Source organism: Stegostoma tigrinum, chromosome 6 (genome assembly GCF_030684315.1).
Source record: "Stegostoma tigrinum isolate sSteTig4 chromosome 6, sSteTig4.hap1, whole genome shotgun sequence".
NCBI lineage: Eukaryota > Metazoa > Chordata > Chondrichthyes > Orectolobiformes > Stegostomatidae > Stegostoma > Stegostoma tigrinum.
Window position 1 is genome coordinate 59,453,065 of NC_081359.1, and position 16,854 is coordinate 59,469,918.

Below are 16,854 nucleotides of genomic sequence, written 5' to 3' on the forward strand. Positions count from 1 at the left end.
GTTCATCCAGCCTCACATTTTATTATCTTGGAATCTCCAGCATCTGCAGTTCCCATTATCTTTGAGAATTATACTGCCCGCTAATGTCCTTTTGATGATAGTAATGGGCATTTCTCATGCCTGGCATTGCAAATGCATCAGCATTTGTCCAAATCAGTGTTTTTTTTCTTCCCCACTTACCAACAATGACCTGCATTCACTGGATTATAACCTTTAATTTTACTCAGTGGTCTAGCAAGCTCTGTGGCTGAAATCAAACCTTTGCTGTTTCCATGCTGTTTCCAGGACCCCATGTGATAGTGTTTTAAGCAGAATCTGCTTTGTTTCTGTCAGACATGCTATACCCTAATTCAGGAATAAGATCAAGTTAACAAAATTGTAGTAATGTGAGAACCATAAATTGTTATCTTACTTTAAAATAATCTATCGAAACTTAATGCTGAACATTAATAAGGCCGATGTTTGGTTAGAGTTCAGCAGCTTACGTAAATTTCATATTTCCACAATCTTGAAACAGTTATGAACTGCAATTGACACAGTTCTAAACCTCTCTTTCTTTTTTTAATTTAAAAAGGCCAAGGGTAAAAACAAGAGAAATTGTGCCACACATGAAGCAATTTAAGACTAACTGAGTACTTTGCAGTCTGAAAGCTTAATAATACTGCAGAAGAATAATTGAAGAAAAGCTTGCATTATTCAACCTGTGCACAACCTGTTTCCTCAAAATATCCATTTTTTTTTAAAGAAAACTAATATTCTGCCTCTGCATCAGAGAGATCTTGAGTTTCTTCTGCCAATCTCTTTGTTTTCTTGCAAATTTGAAAAAGCTCTGAGAATCTTGTGATGTGTGTTTTTTTTTAATTTTTGTTCCCAAATTTATCTGGTTCTTTCCTGTCCTTGATTTTTCTTTTAAATCTTACCAATTCTCATGCTTACTTTTTAGGGCGGAACGGTGGCTCAGTGGTGAGCACTGCTGCCTCAGCACCAGGGACCCAGGTTTGCGTCCACCCTCGGGTGACTGTCTGTGGGGAGTTTGCATATTTTCCCCGTGTCTGTATGGGTTTCCTCTAGATGCTCCGGTTTCCTCCCACAGTCCAAAGATGTGCCGTCTAGGTGGATTGACCATGCTAAATTGCCCATAGTGTTCACGGATGAGTGGTATAGGGGGATGGGTTCTGGGTGGGATGCTCTGAGGGTTGTTGAGGACTTGTTGAGCTGAAAGGCCTGTTCCACACTGCATGGATTCTACTTCTACTCTTTTTACATATGTAAGTCAGAGGATTGGGGAAGATTTAAAGACCTAACAAAGAGGGAGAAAATAAACTTTGAATGTACTGCGTGAATTTATCCAGTTAAACTTGAAGTAATTTTTAAAAATGTGGAGAAGCCTTAAAGTCTTAGAAAATTGAAACCAAGGGCTTGGAAATTGGACAAATCTGTGGTGTCTGTCCTTCGTGCTAGCTGAGCAGAAACTTCTGCGAATCAGATTAGTAATGAGACTGGGCTTTGCCTATGTGAGACACCCAGTTGATGTTTCATAAATAAAAAAAGTTACCCATATTTTTGGAGAAATTTAGTTTAGTAGAAATTCTTTTTGGTAGAATGTGATGGGGTGAAGATGAAATTTGCATAATATTTAAGTTGTCGTGTAGCAATTAGGACAACGCAAAACAAACTCTCGATTTTGTGCTTTTTCTAATGGGTTTTTCCTTGATAAGTGAAGGCACTTGTGGGTTGAGCAATTGATGAGGATTTCAGAATGATACCACTTACTATAACTTGCAGGTGAAGAAAATGATGGAGACAAAAAGAAAAAGGACAAAAAGAAAAAGAAAGATAAAGATGAAAAAGAGAAGAAGAAAGCTGGTCCCAGCAAGGCTACTGTAAAAGCTATGCAGGAAGCACTTGCAAGATTAAAAGAAGAAGAAGAAAGGCAAAGACGAGAGGAGGAAGAACGTTTACAACGGTTGGAAGAACTGGAAGCAAAGCGCTTAGAACAGGTATTTAATTAATTAACTACTGGAGTGTTCACAATTTGATTTTTGCTCTAAGGCAGCATGAGTAGAGATTGGGCAAATAAGTTCTTTGGTTTGTGGAAGTGTAGATACAAGAAGCAGCCGTATTGTGCATCAAGATATCACAAACACTTTGAAATAAAGGCCAATGTTCCTTTTGCCTTCCCATTAACAGTTAAACTTGGATGCTAGCTTTGTGTTAACGAGGCGTAGAGCTGGATGAACACAACAAGCCAGGCAGCATTAGAGGAGCAGGAAAGCTAACATTTCGGGTCTGGACCCTTCTTCAGAAATGGGTGCAAGGAAGGGGACTCTGAAATAAAGAGACGGAAGTGGGGACAGGCGCTGATGGAAAGTGTATAGAGGATTAGATAGGTGGAGAGAAGACGGACAGGTCAAGGAGGTGTGGATGGCCCCTTTACTGGCTCCATCCCCGCCTCCGTGACCTGCCCATCTTATCTCCACCTTCTGTCATCACCTCCTCCTCTCTCTCTCTTTATTTCAGAGCCCCTTTCCCATTTCTGAAGAAGGGTCCAGACCCGATAAGTCAGCTTTTGTGCCCTTCTGATGCTGCCTGGCCTGTTGTGTTCATCCAGCTCTACACCTTGTTATCTCAGACTCTAGCATCTGCAGCTCCTACTATCTCTACTAGCTATGTGTGATTTGTTCACTGGGACCCCCAAATTCCTCTGTGCTGCAATTTTCTGGTGACATTCTCCGTTTAAATAATAAGCTCAATTCTTCCTGCCAAGTGCAAAATGTCACGTTTTTTCACATTGTATTCCATTTGCCAAGCTTTTAGCCTTCTCACTTAACCTGCCTGCAGATTCTTTGGGTCATCCTTATCACTTGTGTTCTCACCTATCTTTTTTCACCCAGAAACTTGATAGTGCATACGTTTCCTACTGTATCCACACCCCGCACCCCAGATTATTTAGTGTTCAGAACACAATTAGTGCCCTGCACTGTGAAGACTGAAACAAAATATTTATTCAACCTGGCTGTCATTTTGGACAATTTACCTTGACTCTCGTGTTGTCATATGTTGTGCAACCGTGTACTCACTTTCTGAAATCATTGACCCAGAAATTCTGATGGCTAGCTAGCTGTTTCTGCACTGAAGACCTGCATGTTGGAACCATGCAGAAATCCTGACGCAGCTTACGTACAGATTTGACTGGGAAATTTAAAATTCTATTGGCTAAGTCCCCTTTGTCTTAAGCCCTCTGGATTTACTTGAGCATTAATAGTTACATTGTAAACATTAGAGGATTAGTCATCCCCTGTATGTCTGGTGTAACTGTTAAATGGAAGGCTGATTCACTGCTGACCCCCAGGCCCCCTCAGGTCTTTTTATTGCAGAAATTTGGCATTTCTTGAGTAAGAAATTTGCTTATTAGTACCTGCTGGATTTTCCTTGAATAATTTTGACACTCTTTGTTATTCATAACAGAAACTGCATTTCATTGAATGAGGTGTAATTTTTTCCAAGATTTTTGCTGTGAAATAATTAGTCTAATAGGACAAGGAATTGACAGTTCAGTAATTTCTATTTGATTGCAATCTGCGGCAACTTCAACTGTGATCTCTGTAAAGAAATTGAGTCTCTGAGAGCAACTTCTGAGTTTCTCTATGTAACAACATAGTATGAGCCAAGGTATTGTTGTCAACTTTTGAAAAATAGTTGCACTAACTTTTGCTGTTGATGTTATCGTAAAATCAAGTGGCTTCTGGTTTCTTAAAACCTTATGCTTTTGTTGAAAAAAATTTGCATATTTGGGTAATTTGCAGTGGGCTTTCTCATAAATATCACACTTTGACACATGCCTTCAAAAGGCAAAGTTTCAGAAGATATGATGCTGCAAATGTATCCTGGTTACTAAATGTTTAATACTTGAATTACCAAGCATGTGAATATCTAAGAAAGACAGGGAAGTTATTTAAACTAATGTATCTTGACACAGAAAAAAACGAGTGCTATAATAAAACAGGACAAATAGAAAATTCCATTCATTAAAATCTTTGCATCAGCGACATGTACCAATTGAAACTTTGAAACATACTTTGGACAGTGAAAATCATTTTCTGTGAAGCACTTCTGAATGAAGGAAGTGAAAATATGGCTTGCACTCCTTGATTAGCCAATAAAGCTTCTGGGCATATAACTTTGCATAGAACTGTAAAATTGTCTCAGTGGATTCTTTCAGAAGTTCCTCCGTGGCTACATGTGAGATTAAAATGTGACTAGTCAAAAACCTTGAACCAAAACTGGCATCAGCACTGCAAAATCTTTGATTCATTCCATTGCTAGGTGTGATGAGCTTGGGCTAAATTTTGAATGGTTTGTTTAAAAATTTGTGAAACTGAAAAAGATGGGCCAGAAAATACATACCTACAAGAAGTAGACATTTTGAAGTAACTTTTATAGACTGATGAAGTGACATTAATGTATCTTGAGGGTTGTGTGCTTTAGATGTATTGAATCGAGCATGACAACTTACTAGTGGTTGTGTTTAATAATCTGTAATATATTTAACTTTGCAGGAGAAACTAGAACAGGAACGTAAAGAGAAAAAGAAACAAAAAGAAAAAGAAAGAAAAGAACGCTTGAAGAAGGAGGGCAAATTGTTGACAAAAGCCCAGAGGGATGCCAAAGCAAGAGCTGAGGCTACACTTGAACTTCTTCGTGCTCAAGGTATAAACAAAGTTAGAATTTTTATATTTTTCAAAAATATTTAATATTATTGAGCTATCTGGTGTACTTACTGTGGCACGGTGTATTTACTGTGGCACTGTGTATACCTTCTAGCTAATGCAGCTAAAACCACAGGAGTCTTTTGACTACTGAGGAGAAGAGTATACCTTTCTGTGCCTGTGCCACTGATGTGGTTCGGTGTTTTCAATGGCACGCACACTATACACTTTATTAATAGAATGTAATGAAAAGGGGCAATAGACATGTGGGCACGCTGTGAAATTGTTGAATTCAATATTGAGTCCTAGAGGCTGTATAATGCCTAAGTGGAAAATGAAGTGGTGCTCCTCGAGCTTGCATTGTGCCAAGTTGAAACGTTACAGCACACAATATTAGCATGAGAGCAAGGTGGTCTATCAAAAAGGGAAGTAATTGTTTAATTTTCTTTCACCACTGTTTAACAACCCCCATATCTTTTGTACTGGGCCTCCATGCTACCTGTTCCCACTGTCTCTCTGCTTCTGTCAAATGTCCATTAAAAAAATTCCAAACTCTTTCAATTCTGAAGAAGTCATACAGACTCAATGTTAACACACTCTCTTTCTCCAGTGAGGTTGTCAAACCTCCTGAGTTTCTCCATACTTTTTCATTTTGACATAGTAGCTATTGTAATTCATGAATCTTGCTTTCCTGATATGTGGCAGGAAAGTGTTGTTTTTTTTAAGAAGTAAAGAAGGGTGCAGAATGCTGTTGACGGTGAATGGTGCAAGAAAAAAAATTGACCTGAATGCATTTCCTCTGTCTGCTTTCAAAGGTGTTGATGTGCCATCCAAAGATTCAATTCCAAAGAAACGACCAGTATATGATACCAGAAAAAAGAAAAAGCAGCATGAGAGCAAAGGAGAGGAAAGCAAAGAAGGTGAGTGCTTAGTCTTAAAGCAATTTCACCAGTCAACAATCTTAAATAATAATAAATAATTTCATTGAAGCAATCTGTATAAATCTGACACATTTAGCAATGTGAACATTTAACTTATTGAAGGTCCAATCTCGGGTATAACCTTAAATAAATGTAAATTAAGTTAGATATGTAATTGTCTCAAACAGTACACACAACATGTAACAGTCACTGTAGTGTAGAGAACATCTCCAATTATGCAAGAGAGTTGAGTTATTAATTATACATCTGATGCAGCAGTCTCTTGGAATTTGTTTGTCACGGGAGAGAGTGAGGGGATGCATTTCGATGGTTGCCTGCATTGGCCACTTTTTTTTTTGCATTTACTGATATTGTGCCTAGAGGATGGTATTTGAGGTTATGGTACTTAGGGGCCATAACCTGGATGAAATAAACCAGAGATTATGTAGGCTTTTCCTGTCTCTATTTTCATGGGTTACTTTGTCTAACAGTGTAATCTTTGTTTTAAACCTAATATGGATAGCCTCAGCTTAAAACATTTTTATTAATATTTCACATACAGGCCTATTATCAGGACAAAGTAAAACAGGTCATAGAACCCCTACAGTGTGGAAGCAAGCCATGTGGCCTATCAAGTCCACACCGACCTTTTTAAAGAGCATCCCACCCAGACCCACCCCTCTACCCTGTTCCTGCAACCCTGCATTTCCCATGGCTAATCCACCTAGTCTGCACATCCATGGACAGTGGGCAAATTAGCATGGCCAATGCACCTAACCTGCTGATCACTGTGAGAGGAAACTGGAGCACCCAGAGGAAACCCATGCGGACACAGGGAGAATGTCTGTCTGGAGTCTGCACAGTCCCCCGAGGGTGAAATCAAATCTCTGTCTGTGGTACTGAGACAGCACTGTTTACTGCTCTACCTAAAGTACGTTTGGCTAAAATGAATAGTTGTAGTGGAGAGCACAGCAAGGTAAAAGTCACAAATTGTATGTTGATATCTGTCAGAGAGGAAGTGGTAGCTTAAATTGACAGAAAAGGCCTTCTTTGAAATGTTGGCTAGTCAAAAATTAGTGATAGATTTTCTCAAGACAGTGAAAAAATGTCATGCTTATATTCCCATTTTGTGGCCATCCAACTTCCAAAAGTACTCAGGAATTTTAGTTATCATTGAAGTGTAAGGACGCACATCAGACAATTTCACACTTAAGTACTCGAAGCAGTGAGGTAAGTGAGCACATAAAATTTTATTGAGAATGGTTGAGTGATAATTAATGGTCAGGGTACAAGGACATATTCTGTTGTCTTATGTGGTCTTCTATGTCTACTCCAGAAGGCTGGTTTAAAGGTTTGGCTGACAGACTGCATGTTTGGCCGTCTATCATGCTAGTGTAGTGCAGCATTCTATGAGTACTGCACTGAAGTATCAGCTTCATTTCTGAAGTGGGATTTGAATCCACAATCCACTGTCTTTTCAGAGTATTTCCATCAAGCCAACACTGATGGTGAACAAAATGTAACAAGCTGAAGTTGAAAAGGCATAGGTGCAAAAAAAAACTCTTTCAAGTTGAACGCTTTCAGTGGAAGGAGGTCATAAAACAATACAGATGTCTGAAGTAAAACACAAAATACTATGCATCCAAACCCCTGGCACTTAAAAACAAAAATGGCATGCCCATGTCCTTAATGCAGTCCAGATCCACTGTTTGAGCCGTTCTGATGAAAACTTGATGCTGGAATTCACAAACTGCTTCTTCCAACCTCTGAGTTCCTGGCTGTAATGTACCCAATTCTGAATATTCAGAGGATTGCTGAGGTCCAGCATTTTGAAAACCTGGCATCCTATCATCTTCCAGGTATTCTACAATTGTCTGATCAGCTGTTTTCTCTTAGCCACAAATCAAGTCATTGTATATCCCCGAGCGGAGACTTGGGGACCGCTTTGCAGAACACCTCCGCTCAGTTCGCAACAAACAAATGCACCTCCCAGTCGCAAACCATTTCCACTCCCCCTCCCATTCTTTAGATGACATGTCCATCATGGGCCTCCTGCAGTGCCCCAATGATGCCACCCGAAGGTTGCAGGAACAGCAACTCATATTCCGCTTGGGAACCCTGCAGCCATATGGTATCAATGTGGACTTCACCAGCTTCAAAATCTCCCCTTCCCCCACTGCATCCCTAAACCAGCCCAGTTCGTCCCCTCCCCCCACTGCACCACACAACCAGCCCAGCTCTTCCCCTCCACCCACTGCATCCCAAAACCAGTCCAACCTGTCTCTGCCTCCCTAACCGGTTCTTCCTCTCACCCATCCCTTCCTTCCACCCCAAGCCGCACCCCTATCTCCTACCTACTAACCTCATCCCACCTCCTTGACCTGTCCATCTTCCCTGGACTGACCCATCCCCTCCCTACCTCCCCACCTATACTCTCTCCTCCTATCTTCTTTTCTCTCCATCTTCGGTCCGCCTCCCCCTCTCTCCCTATTTATTCCAGAACCCTCACCCCATCCCCCTCTCTGAAGGGTCTAGGCCCAAAACGTCAGCTTTTGTGCTCCTGAGATGCTGCTTGGCCTGCTGTGTTCATCCAGCCTCACATTTTGTTATCATTGTATATCCCCATCAGCTTTCATTTCTGAAAACTTTAGTGGAGAGTGATAAAAGGCTATAAAATAAATTTGGAAATGTTAATATTCTCATGTGTCTCCTAGAAATTCTGCATCCATTAAGTCTGAGCATTCACTGGTTACTGTAGACATCTATGGCCAAAAAAAAAGTTGTACAAGGCAGAATTAATTGTCTGTGTCCATCTTAATATGGAAAGTGCTTGGCCACGATATTGGTAGTGTATTTGACTTCAATGAATGTAACGGAAGTAGGAGTTTCAGTATCAGTGATGCTTGATGTTAAGCAGTTATTTAAATTGCAATACTTAGAAGCCGACATATAGAACAAAGTTACAATTGGAAAATAGAACCAAAGTTGTTATCTGTTTTGGTGGATCCTGACTCTTAAAAGCAAGACATTAACAGTCAGACTACTTGGAGGCAGGAAAGTACAAATTTGAGTGCAAGAAGTATGTAGTGTGGCACAAATATCGCTGCTTCGTTAGTCAGTATACTGAGCAGAATTGGAAGAGGCCACTGACCAGGTAGTAGAACCTGTAAAGACAGGTGAGCGTGTTGGAGCTCGCGGTAGAATTTAAGACTCACCGAACTCCGCCAAAAAAATTCTATCTTGAATTTATGACTATTTGGTAAAGGCATCCAATCTGATCTAAAAGCACTTTCACCTTCTTTCATGATGTGATTGTCATGTATCTTATCTGCAGAAAACTCCCAAGGCCAGGTTGCCACATAGTATTATGATATGGTGAGAGTGACAGTCTTGGCTTAACCAAGGGCAGAAAGGGAAATTTAATGTTCCTGGCTTTAAGGTATTCAGGAGAGATTGGGCGTGGGGGTGGAGGTGGAAATGTGCATGGGAGAAAATTAAAGGAGGGTCGGTGGGAGTGCTTAGGATGATGTGTGGTGCTTTTGACAACATTTGTCAAATATACTGATAAGCAGTTGCAATGGGATGATGCCCTTTAGAGCCAAAGTATAGAAAAGAGGAGCATAAACAGCTCCTCTTGTGCAAGAGGAGGAGCTGTTTATGTTGCTAATATGTATACTCTAAATCACGAAACAGATGGAAAGTGATGGAGAAAATCTGAAAATATGCATTAAAATTCACTAATAATAGTGAAATAGTAATTATGATTGACTTCAGCTCTAGGTTGCTGTGGGAATCATTGGTGAAAATAAGGAAATCTCTGGCTGTAGTATTCCTTCTCCTTGGGTGTGAGGGTGATGCTGAAGGGCTGGAAGGTTGAAAATGTTCCACTTTCCAAAGGGAAAGGAATAAACCTGGTAACTGCAAATTAGACAGTTGTGAGAAAATCTGGAGTAAGAGGGCACAATTTAAAAATGAGTGTCCCATTTAACACTAACTGAAGATTTTATTCACCCGGGGGTTGTTTAACTTTGCTGTCTGTGGAAAAAGAATTTCAGTAGAAGCAGAGATGTTCATTCCGTTTGGAATAAATTCAGAACTTTTGGTTGTACAGGGATATATTGAGGGCTAGGAGCACAGGGGAGTTGGGGCTACAATCAGATCAGTCACAATCTTATTGAATGACAGAACAGGCCTCATGGGCTGAATGGCTTGTTCTGGTCTGACTTCACTGATGGAAAATCTCCCAGAGACCGTTTTCCAAGACAAAATAAGAAGTTGAGTAAACAAGTGACGACCACTGTTAAGTTCTTCACCACAAATAATGCACAGCAAACTTGATTTGAGAACTTGTCGTTAATAGCAGAAAGAGGTTGTTAGAAGATAATATATCTAAGTATTTTAGTCTTTAAAGTGTTTATAAAGGGCTGTACAGTAAATGTATTAACAAAATTGTGGAGCAAGGGATTCGAGGGCAGTGACTGTATGTCAAGTTGGTGAGGAGACAGAAAGCAGAGAAGTTGCATGGTGAAAAATAGTTTTTCAGACATTAAGGGAAATGTATAAGCAGTGTCTCCAATGGATCAGTAGATAGGTCCACTGCTCTTCATCTATATAACTGACCAGAACAATTTTAAAGTTTGCAGATGACGACATGCCAATACAGTAAACAGTGAGAAGAATAGTAGCAGAATTTAAGAGAACATGTAAAAACTTTTTTAAAAACTACAGACCCAAAGCCAATGAAATTTAATGTAGAAGAATGTGAAGTAATGCATTTGGTAGAATGACAGGTATATATACCAAATAGTACAATTTTAAAGGGAGCAGAGAAATCTGAGGATTTACTTACACAGATGATTGAAGATGGCAGAATAATTTGAAGTTTTTTCAACACGATAAAGCATGTGGAATTTAGAGAAGGTTAAAGAGCGATTTTAATATAGGTATTCAAAATAGGAGGGGTATTGGAGTTGATAAGAAAATTGTTTCCACTGGCAGGAAGCATTGATAATCGTGGGACCCAAATTTAAAATGATTGCTAAGAAATTCAGGGAGGTGTGGTACACATTGTTATTGAGAGTTAGCAGTTGTGTAGCACATTGTCCAAAGAGAACTCAAAAAAGAATTTGGCTGTTTTAGAAAAAATGTGTCAGTGGAGACTCCTCTTTTCAGCAGTTCCTTGAGCTGGCGGTTGACTTTTATCTAGTCTGGAGTTGTGGGTCCTGAGGTAACTGAATAGCCTAATGCTGTACCTGCACACCAGCCTCAAGTGGGGGTAGGTGGGATACACAGTTTTTTGTGCACATCTTCCACAGTACCTGCCATCGAGATAATCAAAATGATTGCTAAATTCATGGACGCTTATCATCCAGTTTGGGCAGTTTTAAGCTAGAAATTCCCATGTTTCAGTGGGTATATTGCACGATTTTTTTAAGGGAGTCTTTAAGGACACCTTTGTATTTTCTCTGCCTTCCTGGTAACTGCTGTAATACAGCTTGGAATAGCGAGCTTATTTTGGAGGTGTTGACGGACATGTGGATAATGCGGCCTGCTCAAAAAAGCTGATTGTAAGTAACCAGTGCCTCTGTGCTGTGGATGATCACCTTCTAGGGTGTATGCTTTTTATAAGGTAGGAACTGCTACGTAATTGCACAGGATCATGATTTTTTTTTTTGTTTGGGAGTGGGGGTTTGTGAGGTTAAGCACGGATTCTTAAAACAAGCAAGGCAGACTGTGCTGATGACCTTGCAGAGAAGCTGGAATGATCTAGCTGTTTGAAGGCTTTTATTTGAAAGGAAATTGGGCAGTGCCGTACTGCAACCCTTCACTGTAGCTTGAGTATACACGCTTCCAGTGTTAGCTTGAATGAAACTAATATTCAAGGGTTTGAGGTTTAAACTTCACTGGTGATCCAAAGCCATAATGAAGTGTTGTTGCATTATCAGAGAGACAGTCTATAGGATGTGATGCTAAACCTAACCTTAGCTGCAAAGTTAGCTTTTTTAAATTTGGCCAATTCATCATTTGCAATTCTAGCTGCCTGTCCTTGGAAATTAATAGTAAACTCTGAACACTATCTTTGCATAAATAGGATAATGTCCGATCTTGGCAAGTTGTATCCACGTGATTATTATTAGCAAACAGTCAAATTTTCATAGTCTAGATTAAATACAAATTGGGAATCTCACCTTTTGGGGGGGAAAAAAGTCAATCTGTTCTCTTCTTTTGGTATCTTTTGGTATCTCCCCATATCCGCAGCATCCTTATGAAGAATGGGTGATTGATTCGAGAGCTTCATAAATCTAGTGCCAATATGAAAACACTAGATGGTGTTAAAGGGAATAAAAAGAATCTGCCCTTACTTCAATCAGACTGTTGCCTACTTTTTAGTATTCTGTCATGTTAATATAATTGTTACTTGTATTCAGTGCTCCAAGCAATATCTCTAGGTAGTTTTCTGTCCTTGGGTTTTATTTCTTAAATTTAGATACGTTAGGAAAAAATATTGCTTGATTTTCTGATAGCCCAGACGTTCTAGATCAAAACTTTTTAAAATCTAACTGTAGCTCACTAAATCCTGAGGTTCTCCTTTTTCTCACTCTATAAATTTGTTTCTAAACATGGTTGATCATCAATGACTACCTTTACAATATTAATGACTTCTGCACTTTGAGTTCAAAAGTATGAACACATTCTTGATTTGTCTGTGGAAGGTTGTTACCTTATTGAATCAGCCCGCCTTGGCCAGTTCCCTTGGCATTGAGGATGACCTTCCACTTGGTTTGGTGCATTTCTATATGCCTGAGTCTGATGCTGAAGTCCCCTCGCCGAAAATGCATACATGTGCATGCACAAGGCAGGTAATGTTTGATATATGAAGGCAAATCAGGTATTTGGGGCACCATACATGCTTTCTTTGCATCCTGAACTTGGCCTCCATTCAGTGCTCTTTTTGTTTTGGGCACATTCTTCTGTCCTGTAGTGAGTTTTTTGCCAGTAAGATTTGGAGTAGAGCAGTTGTTCTGAGAAGCTGGTGTCAGGCATGTGAACAAGGTGATCCACGCAGTGGAGCTTGTTTTGGGTAAATAGCAACTTGGTGGTGCGATTGTTAACTTGGGAGAAGGTTCTATCATTAGACTGTCTATCCAGATAACAAATTTGGAGGATCTTGTTGAGACAGTAGTAATATTTCTCCAGTACCTTAAAGTGGCTTATGTAAATTGTCATGTCACCAAAGTGCATCAAAGCAGAGGTATCACTTATCCAGTAAACAAATGTTTTAGCTCCAGGTTTGAAATTTTGGTCCTTGACTACTTCAGCCATCAATCAGCTGAAGGCTGACTGACGTACTGAAGGTAATGGGTAACTTTTGTAATCTATGTGTACCTTTGTTAAAATGAAATGCCCTAGCTATGGAAAGTTGTCCATGTTTTCCAGGGTCTTGGATGATCTTGATTACTGGCAATGATGTTGCACATGGGGGTTGATTAGAAGAGGACCTTAGTTTTCTGGGTATTTAAAGCAAGTCATGTCATGTTCTATCCATTGGTGAATGAGTTAACAATAATTTAGAGGACATCCTCTGAGTGATCACAAATATAAGCATTGTGTATGTATCGATGCTTGGTAACTGAAGTTTGAGAGACTTTGGATTAGAAGAGAAGGTGACCAAAGTTAAATAATTTTTTTCCTTGGTCCTTAAATGACAATGTAGCGAACTTGCTTGGATTTGAAGTGCAGAATTGCAATAGGAAAGGTGAAGATGATGGTGCAATCACTCAATGACCATAAAATAATGCTGAATATTAACAAAGAATGCCACATCAAAATTTGATCTCAATGAACAAAATATTTGTTCTATTTAACTGGATGCTTCAATATAGCAGATTTGTGATTTCTTTAACATGTTTGTTTCCTGGCCTAGCAAAATGACAAAATATGTATGGTGTGTTATCATATTACAGAAGCTTTGGAGGTTACTTCAGCATCAGTACATGAAAAACTTGAAATAGAGATGACAGAGACACCGGATATGATTTCAGAACCCACACCAGGTTAGTTATTTAATTCGTGGCTTCTTCACAAACTCTGCTACCAGTCAGGATCTGCTGTAGACACTTCGTTTGATTTGGTGATGCAGGTTGATCCGAAAATAATTAGTTTTATTTCAAATTGAAATTTTAGTGTTCTGTACTTAAGTGCATTGTAGTGAGTCTGGCAAAGGTTATAATTGTGGTACATTATTTAGGTTTTAAAGTGGAAGTAAATTAGATTTTGGTTTTCAGTGAAGTGAAAATAGTTAAATTTTTAAACTTTTTTTTAAGCATTGGATCAAAGCAGCATTTCCAAGAAATCATATGACTATCAGGCATGCATGTGATCAGTATGATTCCCAAAACTGGATATAGTATTAGCTTAGGCCCACATTTGTAAACCTGTAGTATCACTGGCTTGTTTCCTTAATTAGAATGCCAAGTTTCCTCATTTACTTCGTTATTTGTTGACTTGCTCAGCTATCTTCCAAGCCCAGTGCACCAGTATGTCTCTGCTTTACTGAAGAATTCTCCTATTCTGCTTGCTTTTTGTACTGTCGAGTTTTGTATCATGGCAAATTTCAAAATTACGTGCTCTCCATTTCCTTGTTCATCACTTACTCCTTGCCCTACAGCTATATACCACCAACTCTCCTGCTCTCTTCCCTCTTAATATTCAACCCACCTTGATCTTTATTTCATCAATTAAGGACAAAACGTGAATGGTCTAGAAGCTGTGAAAATTTCATTTACAGAAAAAGCCCAATTATTTTTGTCATTAACTGATGCAATGTCCTTTGTTTTCTGCATTGGGCTACTTTGTCTTCTGTGTAAGAACTATTTGGTAATTACTACCCACGCTATTAATTTTGAATTGATTCCACAATACTGACCATAAGCAAGAGAAATAGTGTATTTATAGTTGCTCTATCAATACTCTCATGCCATTTCTGTTTCGGACTGTCTGAAGGGTACCTGACTTGCCACTTTCAAAATTGCTTTAAGGTGACTACTTCTTGAGTCTCCAGTTGACAGCAATTTTTGCTTGATTTTAAAAGGTGGATCTTAACATAACGTAAAAACTAGGAGCAGGAGTAGGCGATTTGGCCCCTCGAGCCTGCCCCACCATGTAATAAGATCATGGCTGATCTTTGAGACTCAGCTCCACATACCTGCCCACTCACCATAACCCTTAATTCCTTTACCTTTCAAAAATTTATCTAGCCTCGCCTTAAAAACATTCAGTGAGGTAGCTTCAACCACTTCACTGGGCAGGGAATTCCATAGATTCACAACCCTTTGGATGAAGAACTTCCTCCTGACCGCAGTCCTACATCTGCTTCCCTTTATTTTGAGGCTATGCCCTCTAGTCCTAGCTTCACCTGCTAGCGGAAACAACCTCTCTGCCTCCACTTTATCTATTCCCTTCATAATCTTATATGTTTCTATAAGATCTCCCCTTACTCATCTGAATTCCAATGAATATAATCCCAGTCTACTCAGTCTCTCCTCATAACCCAATCCTCTCAAGCTTTACCATTTTATACATTTTCTCTCGACATGCCAACGCCAGAGATTGAGCCATTGATTAGTTGTGGAATTTTGATTGCTGATACCACAATCATGGGCATATATCAATTAGTGAAATTTGGACTTGGCTATCGGATGTTGTACTGTTCCCTGCCAATACTGTCAAAGGTTGCAGTTGAATTTTGGCCACTTGTACAATTTCAAAAAGGTTAAAGGGAGCAAACTGGGATAGAAGGGTTTTTAAAAAAAAATGGTGTTTTCCATACCATTGATATGTTTGGGAGAGTTTCTACATATGGGAAACAGTTTTGTGTTTAAATTGCATTCACTGAAATTCAAAGAAAACTTTATTAGTATAACACACAGGGCTTTCATTTTTTACAAGTAATGGTTTCATTGACACAAACTAAGGCCATATAATCCCATGTAGAATTGATTTTTTTTTGTTTTTCTGAATGCCTAACCCTAAAAGCTTTTGATTATCGTGAAATCTATTTTTTGTATAATAGCTAGAGTGTTTTTACTTCCCCAAGTACAAAATTCCTGTTAACTGAAATAATTTCTGATGTTCAACAATCATGTTTCTAATTTTAAAGTTGAATGTTTACTTTGTTTGGAACCTTATTCCATAGAACCTGATGAGGAAATAGTTGAGGCTGATCTTGATGACTGGGAGGCTATGGCAAGTGATCATGAGCAAGACAAAGGTAAATATTTGTCACAATTTATTTCAACCCTAAAGACTTCAATGTGAAATAAGAGTGCATTTGAATCTACTGTAAAATTATATTTCTGCATTGAGAATCTATTGTTCGTTCTTTCTCCCTCAAAATTTAAAATTTGCAAATTTAAACTGATATTTGCCCAAATCATTTCAGATCAGTCTTTTCACCAATGATGCCTACATTGTGATTTACTTTTTTGAGATTAAACCAGTTTGGTGGCTAATCACAGTAATTTGAAAAATCTTTAACAGAAATGAAAACTGTTCACATAGAAGTAAAAGAGGAGGCTGAAGAGGAGGATGAGGAGGAAGAGGAGGAGGAAGATGAGAGTGATGATGATGATGGAGCAAGTGAGGAGAGTGAAGATGAAGAGGAAAAGCAAGTTTTTAAATCTAGGACAGCATCATTGGAAGTGGATAAGGAACCTGAAGTGGTAATGAGTGAAAAAGAAAAACGACTATCAAAAGAGTTTAGCTCAGATTCTGAACTGGAATCTGATTCAGACGATGGTCGAACAAAAGAAGAACGGATTTATGATGAAGCAAAGCGACGTATTGAGGTATTGTTTGCACTTAGACATAACTGCTATTTGGCATTGTAACACTGCGAATGGATATAACTTCGTATTTGTACAGGAATTTTCTGTGTGGCCTTGATTGAGACGATCTCACAATCTTCATTCACTTTGCAAACCTTAGATATGAATTTTGAGTTTTAAATTTTCCTTTGTCTCCTTCCTTCATTACCTGTTAAAGATGATAATTTATCCAGTGTGGTTTTGAATATGAAATTATATTTGACAAATTTTTCAGAACTCTTACCACATGTAATCAGCAGGATGGATGAAGGGAAACTTAAAAAATGTACTGTATTTGCATTTCCAAAAGCCACCTGACTAAGTGTGACATGAAAGGCTTTCTCACTAGATATAGTATAG

General features: G+C 38.9%; 1 protein-coding gene across 3 annotated transcripts in view; it reads left to right on the plus strand.

The window, feature by feature from the left end:
• The window catches only part of eif5b (eukaryotic translation initiation factor 5B), an 85,854-nt gene that overhangs the window by 20,257 nt on the left and 48,743 nt on the right, over nt 1-16,854 (plus strand). For all 3 annotated transcript variants that reach the window (XM_048532541.2, XM_048532543.2, XM_048532542.2), the window contains exons 5-10: nt 1,786-2,000; nt 4,560-4,710; nt 5,525-5,629; nt 13,594-13,683; nt 15,825-15,899; nt 16,169-16,476. In XM_048532541.2, the coding sequence (XP_048388498.1) occupies nt 1,786-2,000; nt 4,560-4,710; nt 5,525-5,629; nt 13,594-13,683; nt 15,825-15,899; nt 16,169-16,476 (944 nt within the window). The remainder of the gene's footprint in view (nt 1-1,785; nt 2,001-4,559; nt 4,711-5,524; nt 5,630-13,593; nt 13,684-15,824; nt 15,900-16,168; nt 16,477-16,854) is intronic.